At 45.5% G+C, this 27,809-nt stretch overlaps 1 protein-coding gene across 1 annotated transcript in view; it reads left to right on the plus strand.

Moving 5' to 3' along the window:
• Nucleotides 1–27,809, plus strand: part of DNAJC5B (DnaJ heat shock protein family (Hsp40) member C5 beta) — a gene marked incomplete at both ends in the record, with an annotated part of 46,429 nt that overhangs the window by 12,022 nt on the left and 6,598 nt on the right. Inside the window, one exon of the mRNA XM_082282022.1 lies at nucleotides 23,960–24,173. Within this exon, the coding sequence (XP_082138148.1) occupies nucleotides 23,960–24,173 (214 nt within the window). The remainder of the gene's footprint in view (nucleotides 1–23,959; nucleotides 24,174–27,809) is intronic.

Consider the following 27,809-nt stretch of genomic DNA (forward strand, 5'->3'; position numbering starts at 1 on the left):
CTACAGGGACTTCTCCCTTTTGTAAAAGTACATCAAAGTTTTGATTGGGCAGGGCCGGTTTGATTAGAAGATCCTCTAGTGTTGACTAAACACCTGACTTCTGCTAAATGTGTATTCCAATGTTGAAATGTCCCAGCACCCATTGCTCTCAGTGTAGTCTTTAACAGTTCATTTGTTCAATTTTCTGGAGGCTGGTGCATGGCAGGGGGTGTGATATACCCATTCAATGCAACGCTGTTTGAGACAAATATCTAAGAGGTGGCTTTGAAATAAGTACCATTGTCTGACTCAGTTCTTTCTGGGGTTCATTGTTACCTCGTTTCTCAAGGCCCAGGATAGTATTCCAGCCAGTGGCATGAGGCACAGAATATGTTTCCAGCCATCTGGTTGTAGGTTCTATCATTGATATTAGTAAAAATTTCTTTAAAAGAAGAGTAGGCAAGCACTGGAACAGGCTGCTCAGGAAAGTGGTTGAGTCACCATCTCTGGAGATATTTAAAAGATAGGTAGGTGTGCCCTTAGGGACATGGTTTGGTGGTGGAATTGGCAGTGCTGGGTTAATGCTTGGATCTGATGATCTTCAAGGTCTTTTTCAACCTAAATGATTCTACAGTTCTGTGATTGTAAGCACCTGGCGCTTGCATTGGCTGATTTGTGGGAATGTGATATCATCAATCTGCCAAACCTCCCCATGTTTATATTTCAGCCATTGTCCTCCATTAGAGAGAGGCTTTAACTGTCTGTCCTGCTTTATTTCAGGCCATGTTTCACATTCATGGATAATCATGTATAGTGTTCATGATTAAGTCCACCCCTCAATAAGGAGGTGATGTATATGCTGTATTTCTTCCTTAATGGCCTGAGATATCATGGGCCCATTAAGTTATAAGTAATTCACTCTTATGTTAACAGTCCAGATCCACCTGATCCACTTCAATCTTAGCATCCTGACCCATCAGCTGGGATTTTTGATGTTACTCAGTGACTTAACACTTGGGTACGTAACTACATGATGTACTTTTACAACACAGTTCTCTACCCAAGCAGAAATATCTTGCCATAATCCAGCAGTCCAGGAGGGTTTACCTCTGTGCTGCCAGTTGACCTACTTCCATTGCCATGGCCACCCCCACAGAGCATTTGCCACTGTCTATGAGCCTGTATAGAGATAATGTACTGGGCATTTTCCCTCTGAGCACTGTCTAAAGCCAGATGGATAGCTTTCACCTCTGAAAACTGACTATTGTCATTCAGCAGTTTCTGCGATATGTGTGGGACTCCACACAGCAGCTTTACACCTTTGATGTTTTCCCAAAATATCATAGGACTCACCAGGGCATATTGTTTTTTATTTTCTGGTATTTTACTTACAGTGGGGATTCTTCAGCTTACATCACCTCCTTTTCTGGCAATATTCCAAAATCTTTGCCTTCCAGCCAGTCAATGATAACTTCCAAAATTCCTGGGCCACTGGGATTTCCTATTCGAGTGCATTGTGTGACCAGTGAGCCCCATTTATTCCACACAGCATCAGTTTCATGATGTGTAGAACAGGCTCTCCCTTTGAATACCCTGCCGAGCACTGGCAGTCAGGGTGCCAAGAGGAGCTGTGCTTCAATACTAATCATGCCTGAAGCAGCTCAAACTCCTTCATATGATGTCAATATTTCTTTTTCAGTTGGAATATAGCGGGCCTTGAATCTTCAGTGTCCCTGACGCCAAAACCCTAAGAGTCAACCTTGAGTCTTCCCTGATGCTTTTTGCCAGTGGCTTCAAGTAGGACCATTCTCCCCAGATGCAGCACATTTTTGACATCTTGTCCTGCCCAGAGTGGCCTGAGGGCTACTGTATGTACTATTTGCTTTTCAGTTTGTTCAAAGATTTGTCATTGTTTGGGGCCCAAATGAAACAATTCTTCTTCCAGGTTAGTTGATAGAATGGGCTATCATTTGGAATAAATAGTCTCCAAAAACCTACATTGCCTAATAAAGCTTCTGTTTTCCTTTTGCTAATTGGTGTAGACCTAGCTATTATTTTGTTGATCACATTCATTGGGATACAACAACATCCATTTTGCCATTTTATTCCTAAAAACAGGATCTCCTGTGCAGGTGACTTGACCTTACTTTGATTTATGGCAAAACTGACTTTCAGAAGATTTGGACAATTTTCTTCCCATTCTCAAAAACTTTGTCTGCTGTATTTCCCCATATGATGATGTCATCAATGTATTGCAGGTGTTCCCATTCTAGTGCAGTCTGGTTAAGTCCATGGAAAATGCTGGAGCTGTGTTTCCATCTCTAGGGCAGTCGATTCCAGGTGTACTGGACATCCCTCCAAGTGAGAGCAAATTGTGGCCTGCATTCTCTGCTGCCAAAGGGATTGAGAAAAACATGCTAGTGATATTGATTGTGGCAAGCCACTTGGCTGCTTTTTGATACAAACTGCCTCTAGTTCAAATTGAAGTTCCAGAAAGGCTGGCATGGCAGCACTCAGCAGCAGCACAGCTTCATTCAAGGCACTATAATCTACTGCTGGTCTCCAGTCTCAATCAGATTTTCACAGTGGCCATATGAAACTGTTACAGGGTGAGGGAGTCCTGCTGATCACTCCAGGGCTTTCCAGCTGACAAATCAGCTTATGCGTGGGAATCGGGGGGCTTGGTTGGTGTGATATGGGGTTCAGGTGGATACTGCCTCATTTATAAGTTCTTCCTCTTCTTCCACCCCAGTCTGCAGCCACCTCTCTTCCTCCTCTTGTTCTCATAATGGCCCTGCTTTGGAGTAGACTGCCTTGTCCACTTCTTCCTGCTGCTGACCCTTAGAAGAGCCTCCTTCATCCCTTACTAAAGGAGCTGACTTCTGCTTCCAGCATTTCTTCTTGTGAAGATGGTATCAGTACAGGTGTGTTCTTTGGTTCAGATGCAGTATCTATTGCTGGGACTTGGGTAGCCAAAGTGCCTGACATTTTGTCATCAGATCCAAAAACCTTCTTGTCCCCTTGAGGGTACTGAATAGTGTTGAACAGAACTTGGTAGGCATGGGCCAGGCCCCAGCACGTTGCCGTGATTTGTTTCTCTCTGGAACTGCCAGGGTGACAGCATACTTCTTCCAAATATTTTACTAGTTTTTCAGGATTCTGAACTAGTTCCAGGGTGAAATCCCAAAATATTCGAGGTGCCCACTGTCCTACACATTTGCCTGTATTATCCCACACATCCTGCCACTATAACTGCTCAGGCTCAGGGCAGATACCTGACTGGTATCCTTAGACAGTTAAGTCTAAACAAGGCCTGAAATACAATCAAGAGACACAGCAATAGGAACATGCTGGTTTGAAGATCCTGACTATATTCAGGATTGTCAAGAGCTATTGTAAATACCCCAGAGAAGAAGGGGAAGATGTGGGAAGTGTATGCCCCATAGACTGGCTCTAGGAAAGATAAAGGATGTAATTAGGAATAGTTTCCAGTAGATGGCTCTAGAAGTATGGAGAAGATACCAATACTTGATTACAAATAGACCTTGTGACCATCATATCATATCATATCATCATATGCCAGTGTTACAAAGTACGACAACATGATAACCTTAGATAACATGATAACCTTAGCCCAACCCTCAGAGGTGATAAACAGCACAACAAGAAACATAAAGAGCAAGTTAAGATGTTACATAACACAACTCTGAGAACAGCAAACAACTCTGAGAGTAAGTAAATCAACATCAGGATCAGAAACCATTAAACTAATATAATGAATGCTTATAAGAATTTTGTTTCAACATACTCTAGTCAGATTTGTCATTGTCTCAACCTTTCAAGCCCCATGCTGGGCACCTAAAAGGGCTGTTGTGGTTTAACCCAGCAGGCATTTAAACACTACACAACTGCTCACACAACCCAGCTCCAAGAGGGTTTTTGGAGAGAACTGGGAGAGAAAAGCAAATTTGTGGATTGAAAAAAAATCAGTTCAAAAGGACAGAAAAGGGAGAAATATCAGTAATAATAACAGAATTAGATTATACAAAGTGACCCACAACACAACTGCTCAACACCTGCAGAACAATGCCAAGACAGCCAGTTTATAAGCAGTGGCCCCCAGCCATCTTTCTCCCTAGTATATACTGGGCCCTATGTCACATGGTATGGAATATTCCTTTGGCCAGCTGGGATCACCTGTCCCAGCTGTGTCTCCTCCCAGTTTCTTGTGCTCTCAGTCTCCTTCCTAATGGGATGGTGCAAGAAACTGAAAAGTCCTTGGCTTTACCTAAACTCTTCTTACCAGCAATTATAACAGCAGTGTGTAACCAACATTATTCACACCTTAAATCCAAAACACAGATATTAGAAAGAAAATTAACTCTATTGTAGCCAAAACCTATATAAACCTATGTATAACAGGTACACTATTCTAAATGGCATCTATTCGCTGAAGAGGAAAGTCAGAGAATGCCTTCCCTTAGTTGAGAGGCCTTGCTACTCTTGGAGAAGTCCTGCATGCTATCCTCTACTGTGCTTCCCAGGTTTGCATACCCTTCAGAGGATGGGGGACCCCCACCAAAGGGCCCCGTGTCCAAGCAATGGGCAATGAAAAGCGTTGGAGAATGCGGGCATCGATCCCGCTGCCTCTCACATGCTAAGCGAGCGCTCTACCACTTGAGCTAATTCCCCACCCTGCAGCCACTGCCTGAGGTCCTCTCCCCTCCCAGGCTCCCAGCCCTGCCCCAGGATGCCCTGCACCCAAAGCCTGGGCTGCCCAACAGCCTCACTCTCACACCACCAACTCATCCACTCACATTCCTGCTGGAGGTGACTGCAGACAAGCCAAGTGGTCAGAATCACCTTCCCATGCCCAAGGGTTCACCAAAAAATGCCTTGGCTGGTTATCTCCCATAACTTAGGCAAGAGCTCATGATTGCGCAACTCATTGTGGGGAATCGCCTGGGCAGGACCAAAAAAAAGGCAATGATGCCACAGGGTGTGGGCCAGAGCCAAAAGAGCACTCCTTCGAGCCGGAGTTGAACCAGCGACCTAAGGATGGCCATGCAAGGGAGCCTACAGTCCTCCGCTCTACCAGCTGAGCTATCGAAGGAAGCATGGGGACATGCCCAGGACCTCGCCCAGCACACACTCAGACAGCACTTTTCCCAAGCCACAGGGCACCATCATGCCTCTATTGCCACATCCTGCTTCAAACAGCCTCAGCTCCAACACCACAGCACCTTGTTCAACCCATCAGTCATGCAAACCACAGAAAGGCTCCATAAGCTCCTTGGATGTCATCTTTTACAGATGGACTCTCTTCATGTCCACACAGAGTTTATCCATATCCTGCTGCATTTTCCCTTGATTCCCTTTCACTGTGCTGTCTTCAGCTCTCTTCTCAAGCATATGACATATATGTAGCTGTTCTACTCTGAACTCTACTTTGACTCTAAGTCAAAAGGTCATGTGTAAGCCCTGTCAACCTCTCTTTCTATAGGCTGAATATATCCACTTTCCTCAGCCCACCCACACAAAGAAATCTTTCCATTCCTTGAGATTCTTGGTTGCCTTACAGAGGTTACTCGATTTCTTTGCATTTCTGCATAGAAGATCTCAAAACCGGACACAGTACTCTATATGACATTTGATGTCTATCAAGCAAAGAGGGAGAAACCCCTGTTAAATTGCCATACAGACCTGGGTGTCATCCTACTCTTTGCATTCTGGGTATACTGTGAGCACCCACAGACCCTGACAAAGGGCCCTGTGTCCAGGCAAGGGGAATGAAAAGCATTGGAGAATGCGGGCATCGATCCCGCTGCCTCTCACATGCTAAGCGAGCGCTCTACCACTTGAGCTAATTCCCCACCCTGCAGCCACTGCCTGAGGTCCTCTCCTCTCCCAGGCACCCAGCCCTGCCCCAGGATGCCCTGCAGCAAAGTCTGAGCCTCCCGATGACCTCACTGTAATACCACCAACTCACCTACTCATGTTCCTGCTAGAGGTGACTGCAGACAAGCCAAGTGGTCAGAATCACCTTCCCATGCCCAAGGGTTCACCAAAAAATGCCTTGGACACTTATCTTCCCAATCTCAGACAAGAGCTGATGACTGGCAGATCATTATGGGGAGCCTCCTGGGCAGGACCAAAAAGCAGCAGTGCCAGTGCAGGATGTGGGCCAGAGCCAAAAGAGCACTCCTTCAAGCCAGAGTTGAACCAGCGACCTAAGGATGGCCATGCAAGGGAGCCTACAGTCCTCTGCTCTACCAGCTGAGCTATCAAAGGAACCCCATGATTCTGACATCTCAGACATTCATCACACAGTCATCCAGCCACTCCCTTGTATTTACATAGCTCTGCTCTGCAGGAAATAAGAAAGACTCACCTTATTTCACATTGCTTCTCAAGCCTACAACCCCTGGCCAGGACAGATACAACCATGGTGGCTCATTCAAAGCAATCATCCAGAACAGAAGGCACTATCACCATGGCAAGGCAAGGACAACTGCAAGCAAGGAAGTCACTGCAGAGGTCAGAGTGATGATAATGTCCAGTGACTGACAGGCAGGCCCAGACTGATAAGCCAGGGCTTAGGTCAATAAAGGACATTCATCTGAACAGCAGGTTTGGATCCAAGGTCACTGTGCTGTGATAGTGCTATGGCTGTGGCCTGTACTGAGCTAGACACCAGGACTCCTGCTTTTTAACACAGAAAGAGACTGACGGCCCAGAATTGAACATAAAGAGAACTTCTGTGTTGATGGTTGGAGGTGGAAAACCCACATGAGGCCAGTGAGGGCCATTCAGGCCTATTCAGGCACTTGATGCCCAGACAAGATGTAATGGTCACCATGTGAGAGAACCAGCAATCCTCCACTACACCAGCAGATACTGATAGACTGTCAGGGTCCTCTTTCTGCTCTGCCTCCATGATCGTGTTCTCAAAGCAGTCATCTTGAATAAGTCCTCAGGGCATGTCTCTGTCTACCTTCTCCTCCAAGCAGCCCTAAATGAGGGATCTCATCATCTCGTGCAAGACTTCAGCCATTCAGATCATGCCAGCCTCCTAGCATGGAGACTGCACAGCACTCCAGAGCAACATTCTTCTCCCACCTGGCTGACCTGAGGAGGTGTCAGGTCCCTAGAGAGTGGTCCTGGACCATTTGTTCTGGGATCGCCATAAAACGTCAGGTCCCCAGAGGGCAGTACTGGAAACAGCTAACATTCAGCATACCTTTGGGCTAAATTAAGGCAAAATGATGCCAAACGATCAATTAGAAAATTTCATTTATGGCAGCAGCAATTTAAACTTTAAACCTTATTATAAGTTGAATGGCCTATGGCAGCAATGATTTAAACTTTTCTGAACGGCCCATGGGAGCAGCAATTTAAACTTTTAAGAAGAGGAAGAAGAGAAGAAAGAGAACAAGGTAGACATAGAGGAAAAGATCCAGATCACCAGCCAAGGTTCCAGTGCTGCCTCTGGTTCATCCATCTCAGTTGCGCTATTTATAAACTAGTCCTCATGCATGCACATTTTGTTATTCTCAAACTTTTCAGAGGGGGGTTAGGGGGCCTTGTGGTTTCAATCCCCTTCACCCCTGTGCACCAGACAAGTGGAATGCTGCCTCATACCTGGTTTTGGAGATAGTTACCCTAGATAAGGAAGCTGGTCCGAGGAAAGTGTTATCTTGCATTGAAAGATGCTCTTTTCTAACTGCACCCTATATCATTGGCATGGAAACAGTCCTTTCCTCTGCTACCAAGGGTTTGAGACATTAACTCTTTTTAGGTTTTCATTCCCTCATAGAAGAGAAAGAAATGGAACCTCTGCTGCTTCAGTTGGGGCCTGTTGCTTTTCTTTCCTCCATCAATCACCACAGTAAAAGGCTAACTGTTGAATCAATAACCTCCTGATAGGCATTCTGATAAATGATAAGTGCTTGCTTATCTCTCACACAGCCCTTTCTTCTTCAGGATCTGCACAAGGCCACACTCAATGGCTTCTCCTCAAAGGGCAAGTGCACCTGCTTCCAGTATCCTGGAGGCCTCATTCTGAGTTCTTTGCACTTGGTCAACGTCTGTCTTATACATGGAGGCCCAAGGATGGGCACGATATTCTGGATCCTTTCCATCATGCTCAGAACAAAGTGAGAGAATCCACTCCTTCAAATTCACAGTGCAGGTTACCATGGACATAGTCCTAGATGCTGTTCTCCTCTTTGCAGCGCAAGTCCAGGTGAGAGGAATGAAAAGCATTGGAGAATGCGGGCATCGATCCCGCTGCCTCTCACATGCTAAGCGAGCGCTCTACCACTTGAGCTAATTCCCCACCCTGCAGCCACTGCCTGAGGTCCTCTCCCCTCCCAGGCTCCCAGCCCTGCCCCAGGATGCCCTGCACCCAAAGCCTGAGCCCCCCTAATCAGCTTCAGTTTCACGATACCACCCACCCAATCACTTTCCTGTTGAAGGTGGCTACGGACAACTCCAGGGCTTGGAATCACCATCTGTCACCAAGGGTTCACCCAAAAATGCCTTGGCTCATCATCTTCCCAAGGTCAGACAAGAACTCATGGCTGGGCAGTTCATTATGGGGAGTCCCCCCAGGCAGGACCAAAAAGCAGCAGTGCCAGTGCAGGATGTGGGCCAGAGCCAAAAGAGCACTCCTTCGAGCCAGAGTTGAACCAGTGACCTCAGGATGGCCATGCAAGGGAGCCTACAGTCCTCCGCTCTACCAGCTGAGCTATCGAAGGAAGTGTGGGGACATGCCCAGGACCTCACCCAGCACACACTCAGACAACCATTGAGCTTTCATACCACCTCACATATACCTGCATGATACTGCCCAGGAGGAAAAAAGTAACACTTGCCTTAGACCCACATTGCCCAGAAAATCTCAAGTCCACAACACCAAACCAGGGCAGACCCAACCATCGTGGCTCATTCCAGATAAGAGCAGAAGGCACCATGAGGCACTGCAAGCAAGGAAGTCACTGCAGAGGTCAGAATGATGATCATGTCCAGTGATTGCCAGGCAGGTCCAGACTGACAAGAGAGGGTTGAGGTCAAGCCAGAACATCCATCTGCACATCAGCACAAGCATCAAGAGTCTTTGTGGCTGGACATATCCAAACCTATGGGTCTAACTTAGCTAGTGACCAAGACTCTTGTGGTGTAGCATGGAAAGAGAGATTAATGTAAATAGAGCTCCTTGGCCCATGGGTGAAGATCGAGGTCAGTTCAGGGCCTTTCAGATGTATTAGGGCAGGCAGCACTGAGACAGATGTGATGAGTAGCCACAGAAGGGAGCCTACAGCCCTTGACTCCACCAGCAGAGCTATGGAGGGACCCAAACAAGCTCTTCCTCTGTGACAGAGCAGTCAAAGCAATCAGCTTGGATGAGGCCTCAGGACATCTCTTTTCAAATGTCCTACAGGAGTGATGCCATGAAGATTTTTTGCCTTTTCTTTTATACCGGTGTTATACCTTTTTACAGCTTCTGTATTTTTAGTGCTTTTTGCCTACATTCTTGGACTTGTTTGTCAAGCTAAGAGACTAAACATTTTAGAAACTTCGTAGCTAGGGATCAGTGTGCCCCAGACCCCAAGGTCCTCTCTAGAACACATTCTGTTAACTAAGATAGAACCATCCAGAGGAAGGTTCCTTGGGGAGGGGGGCTCACTTGAGCCTCTCATTGGGGAATCTTTGATAGATATGCTAATTAGTAAAACCTATAATGTTATACTCGATCTTTTGGGGCATACTCAGCGGGGTGCATCTTGATGCATATGACCTGGACGTGTGCACCTAAGGATCCTTAAAATAAATACCAAGGTAAAATCCCTTTTCCCCTTCTAACCATGTATGACTCTTGATTTTAAGACCAGGAAAAGGCATCAGCAGCCTGAGCTCAAGGATCACTGCAGCTGACTCAAAGGTTCAGCCATTTATATTACATCAACCTCCCAGCATGGAGACTGCACAGCACTCCAGGACACCCTTCTTCTCCTGCCTGTCTGACCCGAGGAGGGAAAAATTGGAATCTGTCCTGCTTCAGTTGTGGCCCACTGTGTCTCGTTCCTCTTCCCATCACAACACTAAAAGGCCTAACAGTTGAATCAATGATGTCATGACAAGCATTTGAAAGCTTCTGCTTATCTCACCCAAAGACTGCAGTTTGTGACCATCTGTCTTTCATATATTACAATAGAATGTTTTGGGTTGAAAAGGACTTTTAACATCATGTTGTCCATCTTTTCTGCTGTGGGCAAGAGCCTCTTTCACTTGATCAGATAGCTTAAAGGCCCATTCAACCAGACATGAACTTTTGCAGTGTTGGAGTATCTTCAAGTTCTCTGGGCCACCTATTCCAGTGCCTCACCACCATCATCATAAAGAATTTCTTTTTACGTAATCTAAATCTACCTTTTTTAAAAAAAACATTTCTGCTTGTTCTCTCACTATAAGGCCTGCTAAAGTGTTTTTGTCCTTCTTACAAGCCTTCTTTATGAATTGCAAGGTTGCTATTAGGTCTCCCTGGAGCCTTCTCTTCTCCAGGCTGAACAGTCCTACTCTCTCAGTCTGTCTTAACAGGAAAGGTGTTTCATCCCCCAGTCAGTTCTGTGTCCCTATTCTGGACCAGTTCTAACCATGTCTTTCTTATGCTGGGGAACCCATGGCTGGACACAGCACTCCAGGTGTGGTCTCACAAGAGTGTGATAGAGGGGCAGAATAACCTCCCTCCACCTGCTGGCCACACTACTTCTGATGTAGCCCAGCATATGGTTGACTTTCTGGGCTACAAAGGTACACTGCCAGCTTATGTCAAGTTTTTCACCCACCAGCACCTTGAAGTCTTCTTCACACATTTGCTCTCAATCCATTCATCCCTCAGCATGTACTGATACCAGTGATTGCCCTGACTCAGGTGTAGGACCTTGCACTTGGGCTTGTTTAGCTTAGTGAAGTTCACATGGACCCACCCCTTGAGCTTTTTTGAGGTCCCTCTGGATGGAATATCTTCCCTCAGGCATATAATTGCACCGCACCCTGTGTCATCTGTAAACTTGCTGAGGGTGCACTCAATCCTACTCACTATGACATAATTGATGAAGATATTAAATAATATTAGTCCCATTACTGATCCTTGAGGGACACCACTTTGTACTGTGTTCCACTTGGATATTGAGCTGGTGACTACAGTTCTTTGGATGTGGCCATCCAATCCATTCCTTATTCATTGAACCGTCCATCCATGAAAACCCTGTGTCTCCAACTTAGTGACAAGGATGTTGTCTTGGATGATGTCAAAAGCTTTAGCAAAGTCTAGGTAGATGACATCCATAGCTCATTCCTTGTCCACTGATGCAATCAGTCTATTGTAGAAGACCACTAGATTGGTCAGTCATGATTTGCGCTGGGTGAAGCCATGTTGGCTGTCTCTAAACACCTGTCTGTCTTCACATGTCTAGACATATCTCCCAGGAGGATCCGTTCTGTGATCTTAGCAGGGTGACTCTCACTGCTTGGGCGTTCCAGAGTCATTCTTTTACTGTACTTAAAAATTAGTTTGATATTTTGCTCTTCTCAATAATAGAGAAATTCACTTCAGGAGGCGTAAAGCTGGGCAAGGATATTGGTCTAATTCCAAGTAAGTAGGAAGATTCAAATACCCCAGTCTACAGCCCTTGCTGCTCGTGGTACAGCCCCAGTTGCTGTAGTTATCTGTGCAGCCAGCTACAAATAGCTCCTAATAACGCTGAGGGGCAGAGGGACCCCCACCAAAGGGCCCCGTGTCCAAGCAATGGGCAATGAAAAGCGTTGGAGAATGCGGGCATCGATCCCGCTGCCTCTCACATGCTAAGCGAGCGCTCTACCACTTGAGCTAATTCCCCACCCTGCAGCCACTGCCTGAGGTCCTCTCCCCTCCCAGGCTCCCAGCCCTGCCCCAGGATGCCCTGCACCCAAAGCCTGGGCTGCCCAACAGCCTCACTCTCACACCACCAACTCATCCACTCACATTCCTGCTGGAGGTGACTGCAGACAAGCCAAGTGGTCAGAATCACCTTCCCATGCCCAAGGGTTCACCAAAAAATGCCTTGGCTGGTTATCTCCCATAACTTAGGCAAGAGCTCATGACTGCGCAACTCATTGTGGGGAATCGCCTGGGCAGGACCAAAAAAAAGGCAATGATGCCACAGGGTGTGGGCCAGAGCCAAAAGAGCACTCCTTCGAGCCGGAGTTGAACCAGCGACCTAAGGATGGCCATGCAAGGGAGCCTACAGTCCTCCGCTCTACCAGCTGAGCTATCGAAGGAAGCATGGGGACATGCCCAGGACCTCGCCCAGCACACACTCAGACAGCACTTTTCCCAAGCCACAGGGCACCATCATGCCTCTATTGCCACATCCTGCTTCAAACAGCCTCAGCTCCAACACCACAGCACCTTGTTCAACCCATCAGTCATGCAAACCACAGAAAGGCTCCATAAGCTCCTTGGATGTCATCTTTTACAGATGGACTCTCTTCATGTCCACACAGAGTTTATCCATATCCTGCTGCATTTTCCCTTGATTCCCTTTCACTGTGCTGTCTTCAGCTCTCTTCTCAAGCATATGACATATATGTAGCTGTTCTACTCTGAACTCTACTTTGACTCTAAGTCAAAAGGTCATGTGTAAGCCCTGTCAACCTCTCTTTCTATAGGCTGAATATATCCACTTTCCTCAGCCCACCCACACAAAGAAATCTTTCCATTCCTTGAGATTCTTGGTTGCCTTACAGAGGTTACTCGATTTCTTTGCATTTCTGCATAGAAGATCTCAAAACCGGACACAGTACTCTATATGACATTTGATGTCTATCAAGCAAAGAGGGAGAAACCCCTGTTAAATTGCCATACAGACCTGGGTGTCATCCTACTCTTTGCATTCTGGGTATACTGTGAGCACCCACAGACCCTGACAAAGGGCCCTGTGTCCAGGCAAGGGGAATGAAAAGCATTGGAGAATGCGGGCATCGATCCCGCTGCCTCTCACATGCTAAGCGAGCGCTCTACCACTTGAGCTAATTCCCCACCCTGCAGCCACTGCCTGAGGTCCTCTCCTCTCCCAGGCACCCAGCCCTGCCCCAGGATGCCCTGCAGCAAAGTCTGAGCCTCCCGATGACCTCACTGTAATACCACCAACTCACCTACTCATGTTCCTGCTAGAGGTGACTGCAGACAAGCCAAGTGGTCAGAATCACCTTCCCATGCCCAAGGGTTCACCAAAAAATGCCTTGGACACTTATCTTCCCAATCTCAGACAAGAGCTGATGACTGGCAGATCATTATGGGGAGCCTCCTGGGCAGGACCAAAAAGCAGCAGTGCCAGTGCAGGATGTGGGCCAGAGCCAAAAGAGCACTCCTTCAAGCCAGAGTTGAACCAGCGACCTAAGGATGGCCATGCAAGGGAGCCTACAGTCCTCTGCTCTACCAGCTGAGCTATCAAAGGAACCCCATGATTCTGACATCTCAGACATTCATCACACACTCATCCAACCACTCCCTTGTATTTACATAGCTCTGCTCTGCAGGAAATAAGAAAGACTCACCTTATTTCACATTGCTTCTCAAGCCTACAACCCCTGGCCAGGACAGATACAACCATGGTGGCTCATTCAAAGCAATCATCCAGAACAGAAGGCACTATCACCATGGCAAGGCAAGGACAACTGCAAGCAAGGAAGTCACTGCAGAGGTCAGAGTGATGATAATGTCCAGTGACTGACAGGCAGGCCCAGACTGATAAGCCAGGGCTTAGGTCAATAAAGGACATTCATCTGAACAGCAGGTTTGGATCCAAGGTCACTGTGCTGTGATAGTGCTATGGCTGTGGCCTGTACTGAGCTAGACACCAGGACTCCTGCTTTTTAACACAGAAAGAGACTGACGGCCCAGAATTGAACATAAAGAGAACTTCTGTGTTGATGGTTGGAGGTGGAAAACCCACATGAGGCCAGTGAGGGCCATTCAGGCCTATTCAGGCACTTGATGCCCAGACAAGATGTAATGGTCACCATGTGAGAGAACCAGCAATCCTCCACTACACCAGCAGATACTGATAGACTGTCAGGGTCCTCTTTCTGCTCTGCCTCCATGATCGTGTTCTCAAAGCAGTCATCTTGAATAAGTCCTCAGGGCATGTCTCTGTCTACCTTCTCCTCCAAGCAGCCCTAAATGAGGGATCTCATCATCTCGTGCAAGACTTCAGCCATTCAGATCATGCCAGCCTCCTAGCATGGAGACTGCACAGCACTCCAGAGCAACATTCTTCTCCCACCTGGCTGACCTGAGGAGGTGTCAGGTCCCTAGAGAGTGGTCCTGGACCATTTGTTCTGGGATCGCCATAAAACGTCAGGTCCCCAGAGGGCAGTACTGGAAACAGCTAACATTCAGCATACCTTTGGGCTAAATTAAGGCAAAATGATGCCAAACGATCAATTAGAAAATTTCATTTATGGCAGCAGCAATTTAAACTTTAAACCTTATTATAAGTTGAATGGCCTATGGCAGCAATGATTTAAACTTTTCTGAACGGCCCATGGGAGCAGCAATTTAAACTTTTAAGAAGAGGAAGAAGAGAAGAAAGAGAACAAGGTAGACATAGAGGAAAAGATCCAGATCACCAGCCAAGGTTCCAGTGCTGCCTCTGGTTCATCCATCTCAGTTGCGCTATTTATAAACTAGTCCTCATGCATGCACATTTTGTTATTCTCAAACTTTTCAGAGGGGGGTTAGGGGGCCTTGTGGTTTCAATCCCCTTCACCCCTGTGCACCAGACAAGTGGAATGCTGCCTCATACCTGGTTTTGGAGATAGTTACCCTAGATAAGGAAGCTGGTCCGAGGAAAGTGTTATCTTGCATTGAAAGATGCTCTTTTCTAACTGCACCCTATATCATTGGCATGGAAACAGTCCTTTCCTCTGCTACCAAGGGTTTGAGACATTAACTCTTTTTAGGTTTTCATTCCCTCATAGAAGAGAAAGAAATGGAACCTCTGCTGCTTCAGTTGGGGCCTGTTGCTTTTCTTTCCTCCATCAATCACCACAGTAAAAGGCTAACTGTTGAATCAATAACCTCCTGATAGGCATTCTGATAAATGATAAGTGCTTGCTTATCTCTCACACAGCCCTTTCTTCTTCAGGATCTGCACAAGGCCACACTCAATGGCTTCTCCTCAAAGGGCAAGTGCACCTGCTTCCAGTATCCTGGAGGCCTCATTCTGAGTTCTTTGCACTTGGTCAACGTCTGTCTTATACATGGAGGCCCAAGGATGGGCACGATATTCTGGATCCTTTCCATCATGCTCAGAACAAAGTGAGAGAATCCACTCCTTCAAATTCACAGTGCAGGTTACCATGGACATAGTCCTAGATGCTGTTCTCCTCTTTGCAGCGCAAGTCCAGGTGAGAGGAATGAAAAGCATTGGAGAATGCGGGCATCGATCCCGCTGCCTCTCACATGCTAAGCGAGCGCTCTACCACTTGAGCTAATTCCCCACCCTGCAGCCACTGCCTGAGGTCCTCTCCCCTCCCAGGCTCCCAGCCCTGCCCCAGGATGCCCTGCACCCAAAGCCTGAGCCCCCCTAATCAGCTTCAGTTTCACGATACCACCCACCCAATCACTTTCCTGTTGAAGGTGGCTACGGACAACTCCAGGGCTTGGAATCACCATCTGTCACCAAGGGTTCACCCAAAAATGCCTTGGCTCATCATCTTCCCAAGGTCAGACAAGAACTCATGGCTGGGCAGTTCATTATGGGGAGTCCCCCCAGGCAGGACCAAAAAGCAGCAGTGCCAGTGCAGGATGTGGGCCAGAGCCAAAAGAGCACTCCTTCGAGCCAGAGTTGAACCAGTGACCTCAGGATGGCCATGCAAGGGAGCCTACAGTCCTCCGCTCTACCAGCTGAGCTATCGAAGGAAGTGTGGGGACATGCCCAGGACCTCACCCAGCACACACTCAGACAACCATTGAGCTTTCATACCACCTCACATATACCTGCATGATACTGCCCAGGAGGAAAAAAGTAACACTTGCCTTAGACCCACATTGCCCAGAAAATCTCAAGTCCACAACACCAAACCAGGGCAGACCCAACCATCGTGGCTCATTCCAGATAAGAGCAGAAGGCACCATGAGGCACTGCAAGCAAGGAAGTCACTGCAGAGGTCAGAATGATGATCATGTCCAGTGATTGCCAGGCAGGTCCAGACTGACAAGAGAGGGTTGAGGTCAAGCCAGAACATCCATCTGCACATCAGCACAAGCATCAAGAGTCTTTGTGGCTGGACATATCCAAACCTATGGGTCTAACTTAGCTAGTGACCAAGACTCTTGTGGTGTAGCATGGAAAGAGAGATTAATGTAAATAGAGCTCCTTGGCCCATGGGTGAAGATCGAGGTCAGTTCAGGGCCTTTCAGATGTATTAGGGCAGGCAGCACTGAGACAGATGTGATGAGTAGCCACAGAAGGGAGCCTACAGCCCTTGACTCCACCAGCAGAGCTATGGAGGGACCCAAACAAGCTCTTCCTCTGTGACAGAGCAGTCAAAGCAATCAGCTTGGATGAGGCCTCAGGACATCTCTTTTCAAATGTCCTACAGGAGTGATGCCATGAAGATTTTTTGCCTTTTCTTTTATACCGGTGTTATACCTTTTTACAGCTTCTGTATTTTTAGTGCTTTTTGCCTACATTCTTGGACTTGTTTGTCAAGCTAAGAGACTAAACATTTTAGAAACTTCGTAGCTAGGGATCAGTGTGCCCCAGACCCCAAGGTCCTCTCTAGAACACATTCTGTTAACTAAGATAGAACCATCCAGAGGAAGGTTCCTTGGGGAGGGGGGCTCACTTGAGCCTCTCATTGGGGAATCTTTGATAGATATGCTAATTAGTAAAACCTATAATGTTATACTCGATCTTTTGGGGCATACTCAGCGGGGTGCATCTTGATGCATATGACCTGGACGTGTGCACCTAAGGATCCTTAAAATAAATACCAAGGTAAAATCCCTTTTCCCCTTCTAACCATGTATGACTCTTGATTTTAAGACCAGGAAAAGGCATCAGCAGCCTGAGCTCAAGGATCACTGCAGCTGACTCAAAGGTTCAGCCATTTATATTACATCAACCTCCCAGCATGGAGACTGCACAGCACTCCAGGACACCCTTCTTCTCCTGCCTGTCTGACCCGAGGAGGGAAAAATTGGAATCTGTCCTGCTTCAGTTGTGGCCCACTGTGTCTCGTTCCTCTTCCCATCACAACACTAAAAGGCCTAACAGTTGAATCAATGATGTCATGACAAGCATTTGAAAGCTTCTGCTTATCTCACCCAAAGACTGCAGTTTGTGACCATCTGTCTTTCATATATTACAATAGAATGTTTTGGGTTGAAAAGGACTTTTAACATCATGTTGTCCATCTTTTCTGCTGTGGGCAAGAGCCTCTTTCACTTGATCAGATAGCTTAAAGGCCCATTCAACCAGACATGAACTTTTGCAGTGTTGGAGTATCTTCAAGTTCTCTGGGCCACCTATTCCAGTGCCTCACCACCATCATCATAAAGAATTTCTTTTTACGTAATCTAAATCTACCTTTTTTAAAAAAAACATTTCTGCTTGTTCTCTCACTATAAGGCCTGCTAAAGTGTTTTTGTCCTTCTTACAAGCCTTCTTTATGAATTGCAAGGTTGCTATTAGGTCTCCCTGGAGCCTTCTCTTCTCCAGGCTGAACAGTCCTACTCTCTCAGTCTGTCTTAACAGGAAAGGTGTTTCATCCCCCAGTCAGTTCTGTGTCCCTATTCTGGACCAGTTCTAACCATGTCTTTCTTATGCTGGGGAACCCATGGCTGGACACAGCACTCCAGGTGTGGTCTCACAAGAGTGTGATAGAGGGGCAGAATAACCTCCCTCCACCTGCTGGCCACACTACTTCTGATGTAGCCCAGCATATGGTTGACTTTCTGGGCTACAAAGGTACACTGCCAGCTTATGTCAAGTTTTTCACCCACCAGCACCTTGAAGTCTTCTTCACACATTTGCTCTCAATCCATTCATCCCTCAGCATGTACTGATACCAGTGATTGCCCTGACTCAGGTGTAGGACCTTGCACTTGGGCTTGTTTAGCTTAGTGAAGTTCACATGGACCCACCCCTTGAGCTTTTTTGAGGTCCCTCTGGATGGAATATCTTCCCTCAGGCATATAATTGCACCGCACCCTGTGTCATCTGTAAACTTGCTGAGGGTGCACTCAATCCTACTCACTATGACATAATTGATGAAGATATTAAATAATATTAGTCCCATTACTGATCCTTGAGGGACACCACTTTGTACTGTGTTCCACTTGGATATTGAGCTGGTGACTACAGTTCTTTGGATGTGGCCATCGAATCCATTCCTTATTCATTGAACAGTCCATCCATGAAAACCCTGTGTCTCCAACTTAGTGACAAGGATGTTGTCTTGGATGATGTCAAAGGCTTTAGCAAAGTCTAGGTAGATGACATCCATAGCTCATTCCTTGTCCACTGATGCAATCAGTCTATTGTAGAAGACCACTAGATTGGTCAGTCATGATTTGCGCTGGGTGAAGCCATGTTGGCTGTCTCTAAACACCTGTCTGTCTTCACATGTCTAGACATATCTCCCAGGAGGATCCGTTCTGTGATCTTAGCAGGGTGACTCTCACTGCTTGGGTGTTCCAGAGTCATTCTTTTACTGTACTTAAAAATTAGTTTGATATTTTGCTCTTCTCAATAATAGAGAAATTCACTTCAGGAGGCGTAAAGCTGGGCAAGGATATTGGTCTAATTCCAAGTAAGTAGGAAGATTCAAATACCCCAGTCTACAGCCCTTGCTGCTCGTGGTACAGCCCCAGTTGCTGTAGTTATCTGTGCAGCCAGCTACAAATAGCTCCTAATAACGCTGAGGGGCAGAGGGACCCCCACCAAAGGGCCCCGTGTCCAAGCAATGGGCAATGAAAAGCGTTGGAGAATGCGGGCATCGATCCCGCTGCCTCTCACATGCTAAGCGAGCGCTCTACCACTTGAGCTAATTCCCCACCCTGCAGCCACTGCCTGAGGTCCTCTCCCCTCCCAGGCTCCCAGCCCTGCCCCAGGATGCCCTGCACCCAAAGCCTGGGCTGCCCAACAGCCTCACTCTCACACCACCAACTCATCCACTCACATTCCTGCTGGAGGTGACTGCAGACAAGCCAAGTGGTCAGAATCACCTTCCCATGCCCAAGGGTTCACCAAAAAATGCCTTGGCTGGTTATCTCCCATAACTTAGGCAAGAGCTCATGATTGCGCAACTCATTGTGGGGAATCGCCTGGGCAGGACCAAAAAAAGGCAATGATGCCACAGGGTGTGGGCCAGAGCCAAAAGAGCACTCCTTCGAGCCGGAGTTGAACCAGCGACCTAAGGATGGCCATGCAAGGGAGCCTACAGTCCTCCGCTCTACCAGCTGAGCTATCGAAGGAAGCATGAGGACATGCCCAGGACCTCGCCCAGCACACACTCAGACAGCACTTTTCCCAAGCCACTGGGCACCATCATGCCTCTATTGCCACATCCTGCTTCAAACAGCCTCAGCTCCAACACCACAGCACCTTGTTCAACCCATCAGTCATGCAAACCACAGAAAGGCTCCATAAGCTCCTTGGATGTCATCTTTTACAGATGGATTCTCTTCATGTCCACACAGAGTTTATCCATATCCTGCTGCATTTTCCCTTGATTCCCTTTCACTGTGCTGTCTTTTGCTCTCTGCTCAAGCATAAGACAAAACAAAATTACAGCCATTCCTCTGTTCTGTAACAGAGTGCTGGAATGTCATGTGTAAGTCGTCTGAACCTCTCTTTCTGCAAACTGAAAGCACCACTCTCCTCAGCCCATCCTTAAAGAGAATTCCTTGAGATTCCACTGAAGTTGCTCTATTCCACTGATGTCGTTTTCTGTACTTGGCTTGGTACTTGAGAACTGTCAAAGAGGGAGAAGATCAATTCTTCTGTCAAAATGCCCATGGTACTCTTGATACAACCCTGGATGTCATTCTCTGCAAATCCAGGGCACACCATAAATCTTCCCACAGCCTGCAGAGAATAGATGGATCCCTGACAAAGGGCCCTGTGTCCAAGCAAGGGGAATGAAAAGCATTGGAGAATGCGGGCATCGATCCCGCTGCCTCTCACATGCTAAGCGAGCGCTCTACCCTTGAGCTAATTCCCCACCCTGCAGCCACTGCCTGAGGTCCTCTCCCCTCCCAGGCTCCCAGCCCTGCCCCAGGATGCCCTGCACCCAAAGCCTGAGCCCCCACAAAGATCTTCGCTCTCACACTCGCTCACCTTCCTGTTGGAGGTGACCCCTGACAACTCCAGAGCTCAGAACCACCATGCCCTGCCCAAGGGTTCACCCAAAAATACCTTGTCTGGTCAACTTCCCAATGTCAGGCAAGAGCTCATGGCTGGACAGCCCTTTGAAGGGAAGCCTCCTGGGTATGACCAAAAGGCAGCAGTGCCAGTGCAGGATGTGGGCCAGAGCCAAAAGAGCACTCCTTCGAGCCGGAGTTGAACCAGCGACCTAAGGATGGCCATGCAAGGGAGCCTACAGTCCTCCGCTCTACCAGCTGAGCTATCGAAGGAAGCATGAGGACATGTTGCTGAGATCCTCTGGTACTTCATAGTGTTATCATATTTCACACTATAGAACATATTTTCCTGCCTTCAAAATATTGCTAATTTAATCCAAATGCACCCTCATCAGACCCACCCCTGTATCAGAGTCTGGCCTGATCTCAATTTTCAGCCTAAGCCTCCCACTGACAGATATCTTATTTCACTGACTTCATTTCCATGAATGCCTTGTCCATCTAAGGCACACTTATCCATCTTGTGGGATAGCTGTTTCTCTGTTTGATGTCACTTTTCTCTCCCAAACTTGCTTGCTGCTGTGGACGGCTGCAGTGGACAGTGATCCTAAAGTGGTGAAGGAGAAGGCCATTCACCATGAGAAAAATTTGAATGGACATAAACCCATGGTTTTGGCATAGGAAGTAGCCAACAAGCTCCTTTGTTCATTTCACTCTCTACTTTTTTGTCTTCTTCCTTTTGCTCATAATGAACCCTGGTTATTACATAACTGGAAATGTCTCTTTTCCAGGACCCACAAGGAAGCTTCCATATAGCTGGTACTTTGTGTTATATCACATAGTTTTTGTCCTTACTTTAATTTTTTCTTGGGTTGGACTTAACAGTGTCCTTTATCGCACTCATATGAACTGCACTGCTAATAACTAGATCTCTTTCCCATTGCTGAATCATCTCCAATTAGTGTATGTCATCTCAGTGTGCAGAGAGCTGTTTTGGTAATGTACTCTTTTTAGAGAGAACAGTTGTCCCAAATTCAAAATAAGAACATAGATTATCTTTTGTTAATTGTTGAAAGTAATCCTGTTAGTAGTCTAAAACAATACTAGGTGAAGTAAGAGTGTAACTAATGTGTTCCATCTTTTCAAAATTACATTCTGTTCAAATTCTTATTTTTTATGAGATTGTTTGGGATGTGGGTCAGACAGAAGAAGTCTTCGGGTCTCCGGGAAAAGAAAGAAAGGCTGGAGATTGATTGTCCGATGCCTGCAAACACACGTGGGTTTTTGACAGTAGTACTTCTCCCTTTCTTTTATTTTCTTTTTTTTTTCCTAATTGTTGGGGTTTGTTTTCAGGTAAGAAAAGGGATAGATAGCAGAATTTACTTAAATACTTGGATGGCACATAATGTTATTAGTCATGCAAGACTTATCTTGTTTTTCCAGTTCTCATATTTAATGTTATATTGTGTTTAGGGCACATGTTAAACATGAACAAAACTTTGCGTTTAAGGTGCAATATGCCCAGTATATTAAATATGACACTTATTCATACCATTGGACATATATTTAAGGAGTTATTTATGACCTACGATTCTGTGACTTGAGTTCAACAGAATTGAAGAGATCGTTGGCAGAAGCTGTTCCCAGACTCATATCAGTCTTGATATTGGCAGAATATCTTCCTGGCAGGAACTGTCATCAGGAACAAAGCAGTTATCTTTTGCTGGAGGAGTAACCTATACTGGGGACTTCATAAGGAAATCAAGTAGGACTCTACTCTGAGGTTAAATTTGTTAGAGGAAGTGTAGGCACACTGCCTTCGCACCACAAATACTATTTTTGGTCATAGCAGTTATGGCTAGCTCTCAAAATATTTGGAGAGAATATTTACAAAATGCAACATAGCTTGGTTGTGATTGAATCAGCTGCATACACTACTACACCACTTTTGATGCCACTAGAGGTCAGCACTAGTCATTAAATAAATGTCCTGGAGACGTTGCAAGTTCCTCACAGGGAGTGGTGATTTTTGAAAAGATATACTTCAATGCTTGTTTTGCAAGTGTGTGTGAACTCACACTACCAGTGCTTCAACATAGTTGGACGTAAACCCTTTCTTCTTGATGCTGTGCTTCCCTGTGCTGTGAGCCAAGAGTCACACACTGCACTTTCCAAGCTGTACCTGTCCTCAAATGCCATAGCCCTGAGTACAGTCAGGGGGAAAGGCAGTGTCAAACCCTGTCCTAGTAAAGGCTCCCACCGGCATAAGCAGCCCAAACTGATTGACACTACTCCACTCTCACTACCACACAGGGATTACTGCATTAGCTCTGGGCACCCCAAGATATGAAGGACATGGACCTGCTGGAGCAAGACCAGAGGAGGGATACGAGGGTGATCAGAGATATGGACCACCTCTCCTATGAAAACAGGCTGAGAGAGCTGGGGTTCTTTGGCCTGGCAAGAGAAGGCTCCAGGGAGACCTCAGAGCATCTTCTAGTACCTAAAGCAGTCATGTAAGAGCACTGGAAAGGGACTTTTTATTACCACATGTAGTGATAGGACAAGGGGCAATGACTTAAAACTAAAAAGGACTATGTTTAGATTAGATGTTAGGAAGATATTCTTTACTGTGATGGTCACGAGGCACTGAAACAGCTTGCTCAGGAAAGTTGTGGATGCCCCATCCCTGGAAGTCTTCAAGGATAAGCTAAATGGGGCTTTGAGCAAACTGGTCTAGTGAAAGTTGTCTGTTCCCGTGGTGAGGGGGCCGGACCTAGATTTGAGGTTCCTTCCAACCCTAACCATTCCATGATCCTATGAAAATAACCATTCTATGATCCTATGACAATCCCCTTTCACTTCTTTAAGGATTGTCTCAGAAGTGCAGCAGTGGGGAATGAGGCCCAAAGACAGGGACTGAAAAACTATGATTAACTCATTATGCTTTCCCACCTTGTGCTTCAAAAAGATGCTTCCCTTCTACTGCAACTCCTAACTGTGTTCTCAGTCATCACTGTCTGGGCTTCTGCAAACACAGACAGTGTTTACAACATTTTAATATAGCTACTATTGATAGGCAATTGAACACAGAATTTCCTTTGCTATAAAGAATATAATGTTGCCTGCATAAGCACTGTGATCATCATGTTTCTAAACAACCTTTAAAAAATCTTTATCTTTGCTAAAACCTGCTAAATGATGCAAATGAGCTGGCAATCATAATGCAACAAATGCCTGTGATTTATTATCATGTTGCAATCTGTGCTTTCATCATATATCACTGTCTACTTTAACACAGTAGCTGACTAGGTATCAATACACAAAGTTCATTCTCAGTGTAATAGGCACACCTCTTTCACCAAAACATTCATCTTTGGTTCCTTTGTGTCACTTTTCTTCCACTGAGTACATCAGAGCTGGAAAAAAGAAGGCTGAACACACAGTTCAGAATTATTATAACTCTATGAAAATATTTTTTGTAATGTTAAGTGTCTGTATACATGCACACATACAGATGACTTATCTTCCCTCTGGTTTTTTTGTTTGTGTCTCATGTTTAAGAAAATTGGCTCTGAAATATCATCCTGACAAGAATCCAGACAATCCAGAGGCCGCAGAAAAATTTAAAGAGATCAACAATGCTCATGCAACCCTGACTGATCTGTCCAAGCGAAACATATATGACAAGTATGGATCATTAGGGCTCTATGTGGCAGAACAGTTTGGTGAGGAAAATGTTAACACCTACTTCATGCTCTCAAGCTGGTGGGCAAAGGTAAGCTGTTACTTTCTTTTGGAAATCAAATGTTACAATGCACGCCGACAATTACATACACAAGGAACCCCCTGAAAAACATGATCTCTCCACAGGCTTGAGAAACAGTAAGATCTGACTCTAAACTAAAAACTTCATAAAACAATATTATCTGGAAAATTGACAGTGGCAGAATGTAATGTAAGTTCAGACTAGCACTAATATAGAAAGTTTTCTCTTTTTTTTAACCTGGTATATAGTCATAATACATGTTTTGTAACACTTTCAGACATTAATTAGATTTGAATCTAGTGCTCCAGGTTAATTTTGACTTTCTTTTCTGTAATGACTAAATAAAAATGACTCATTATTCAAAAACAAGAAGTCCCATTTTATGTGACAACCAATTAATAAATTATTACCGTATAAATTTAGCTGTCCTTTTTGCTATATATAGCCCACAACATAAGTAAGCAATAATAATACATAACACTGTGATTATGGCATTATACATGTGCACTGGTGATGGAGTGAGAGAAAGGAACTTGAAGAAAAGGTTAGAAGAGTGGAATGGAGGAAGAGAGTAGGAAAGGAAGAGAATCGTACATCAAAACCCTGCATATTGCTCAAGGAAAAACACAAAATGGGCTGTTCTAGTCACGAAGGAAGGAGTTGGGTTTATTTGTTCCCTTATCACATTGGTGTCCTCTGATGTTTGCATATATCAAATTCCAGTGTTTCTTCAAATACAGAAATGCTACAGATATGCAACAAACAGAATCGCAAATGTGCAAAATCCATGCAGTCCCCACCTGTTTCCAGCCACAGAAGCACAGGAAAGCACTCTGCTGGACCGTGCTGGAATACATAGGAAGATGATCTGTACTATTTGAAGCAAGCACTCCATGACAGTTTTTATCTGAGAACTGTGGAACACAGATTTCTCTGTTCAGCAAGGAACAGGCCCATGTTGCATTGCCCCACATTCCCCTTTTAAGCTGGGAAGTCACTTGGGTACTTTGGGGGTCTGAGAAACCATAATTTGTCTTCTGAAACAAGATGAGGCAGAAGCTCCTCAAATGTAGAACAGTGCATGAAACCAAGGAATAAAGTACCGGTGTTTAAATTTAACTTGCAAAGCTGCTGCCCCTCAGAGGCTGGTTGGAAGCTGCCTGCTTGCAGCTGCTGTAGCTGACTCCGGCTGCAGGCCAGACACCCCACCAAAGCTGCTGTCATCTCCTGATGGATCATTCCCCCTTGTCTTTGCTGTCCACCCTCTCCTTCTGCCTCTTTGCCACAGTTAGGTGGCCTTAGCACTGGGAGGCCAACAGTGTTGACTCCTTTAACAGTTTTGACAAAAAAGATTTTCTTCACTATTTCTTTTTTTTTTAGCTTTTATTTTTCTTTTACTTGGTGATCTTTAATGGAGATTTTATGTAGTATAAAATCCTCTAGGGTCACAAAATCAGGTACAGAAATAACAACTGTGGCTTTGACTTATAAAGAGAGCAGTGGGGAGTACAGAAAGAAGCTAATATGTCCCTAACAACTAAAGGACAAATGTGAGGATTGCTTCAAGCAAGCTGTATCCCAGAGGTGAGACAAACTATGCTGAGAGCAAAGTAATCATTGCTTCCTGGTTTTCAAGAATTTTGTAAAAAAATCCAAAACATGTATATAGAGACTCATTTGAGGATTATCACAGGTGGTCTCTTCTATCTCTCCCGCAACCCACAATCTTGCCACCTCGAAAGTATAAAGAGGCCACTAAGTGGGGTTCTTTTGCAAGCTGAGCTCACTATTTCTCATTTCTTTTTAATTCATGCATGAATGTGGGGTCAGTTTGAAATTTTTGTATTGGTCATCATAATACTATTTGAGTCTGAGGAATCAGCTACAGATGACCTCTGGACTCCTGATTTCCTCCATTCTGGTGGAGGAGAGTAGGGACCACAACCTTCGCTTATTATCTTCCTCATTGATTGCAAACATTCCTCTTCCCAGCACATTCATATTGAGGAAATCTGACAGTTGCCAGGAGTTTTATCATTAGCAGAAAGGAAACTCAAACAAAAGGAGAAATGCAAAATGAAAATTACTGTTCTTTTTCAGAGTGCCAGACTTTTCAGCAGGCATATTAAACTGAGAACATAGAGACATGGGTAATGGGAACTCAAACTGCTTCTCCACTGGCAGGCATAGAGGTTGTTTGTTTAACTGTTTTAGCAAAAAACCAATTCAACCTCTACCATGAAGACAGTTTATTGATGATATCAACAAACAGATTTTTGATTTACCAGCTATCATAATATAAGCACAGGAAATGTTGAAAATTAAAGGTATCATGAATAAACTCAATGTGTTTTCCCCTCTATATACTTTTATTCTGTCTTTTTTTTTCATTCTATATGTTGCAGTGATTTATTCTCCATTATGGCATAAATGATAAGCAGTCAGATAACTTACTTTAGGGATTATGGCACCGTTTTGGGTGTCCGTTAGAAAGAAACCATTTTAAGACAAAAAGTCAGAGTCCTTCTTTTCATTTAAAACCACCTTGCTCACTCTGGATACAATCTCATATTAATATTAGGTATATAAATAGTCTTATTACCTTCAGAGATGCTCCAGTCTGCTCCCACTAATGTTAGTTCAGACATGCATACATAATAATATTATTTGCATAGCTCCATTGTCTAAGTTTGACAATATCCTGACATTTGTGCTTACTTTCTTCCTCAGCAGCGTGTTGTCTTATGAATATAACAAATAGTTAGTAAAGGGCAGACTGTATAACTATAATGCTAAAGCCTGGCTGTACCTCCAATCCGTATGTACCTGGTGGCCACAAAGCTGTGCTGCTTTTACCTACACATTCAGAGAATCATAGAATGGTTTGGTTTGGAAGGGACCTTAAAGATCATCCAGTTCCAACCCTCCTGCCATGTGCAGTGAGACCTCCCACTAGATCAGAGATTGATTCAACCTGGTCTTGAACACCTCCAGTGATGGGGCACCCACAAGTTCTCAGGACAACCTGTTTCAGTGCCTCACCACCGCCACAATGAAGAATTTGTTCATAATATCTAATCTAAATATACCCTCTTTCCATTTATTTCTACATATCAGCTTTGATTTGCTTTCCAGGAATGTCACTGGCTTTCCTTTGCTCTTATACCACTACATCCATGAAGACATGTCCATGGAGCTTTCTTCTGTGTCACAAACATCTCCATGTAGTCCTGGAACTACTTTGGGTCAGGAGGCAGGTTGCTGCATGTCCCCATGGAGCACAGACTGGCAATGCCACCCTAATTTCTCCCCTCCTACAGGTCCCATTGCTGTGATGCAGCACACACTTGAATGTCTGTGAAGCTGTGCTGTGAACCCAGGCACTAACTTAGTCTGAGGGAAGAAAGCTCTGTAAATTTAAATTTTCTGGCTCTTGACTCTGACTGAAATCTCTGGTCTTGGCCCTAGGCAATTGTGTTGGCTCTCCTGAAGCCTCTATGCTTTATGCCATGAGGACAAGAGTAAGCAAAGGTGGGAACTTCTTGTTACCTGAGTCCCCACATGAAGAAACTGTAGTCCAAGGACTATAATTTAGGAGATGTCACCTGTGTAGTCCTGCACAGGCTAATGGGGAGAGAGGGAGAC

This window comes from Coloeus monedula, assembly GCF_965178545.1.
Source record: "Coloeus monedula genome assembly, chromosome: 1".
Classification (NCBI taxonomy): domain Eukaryota; kingdom Metazoa; phylum Chordata; class Aves; order Passeriformes; family Corvidae; genus Coloeus; species Coloeus monedula.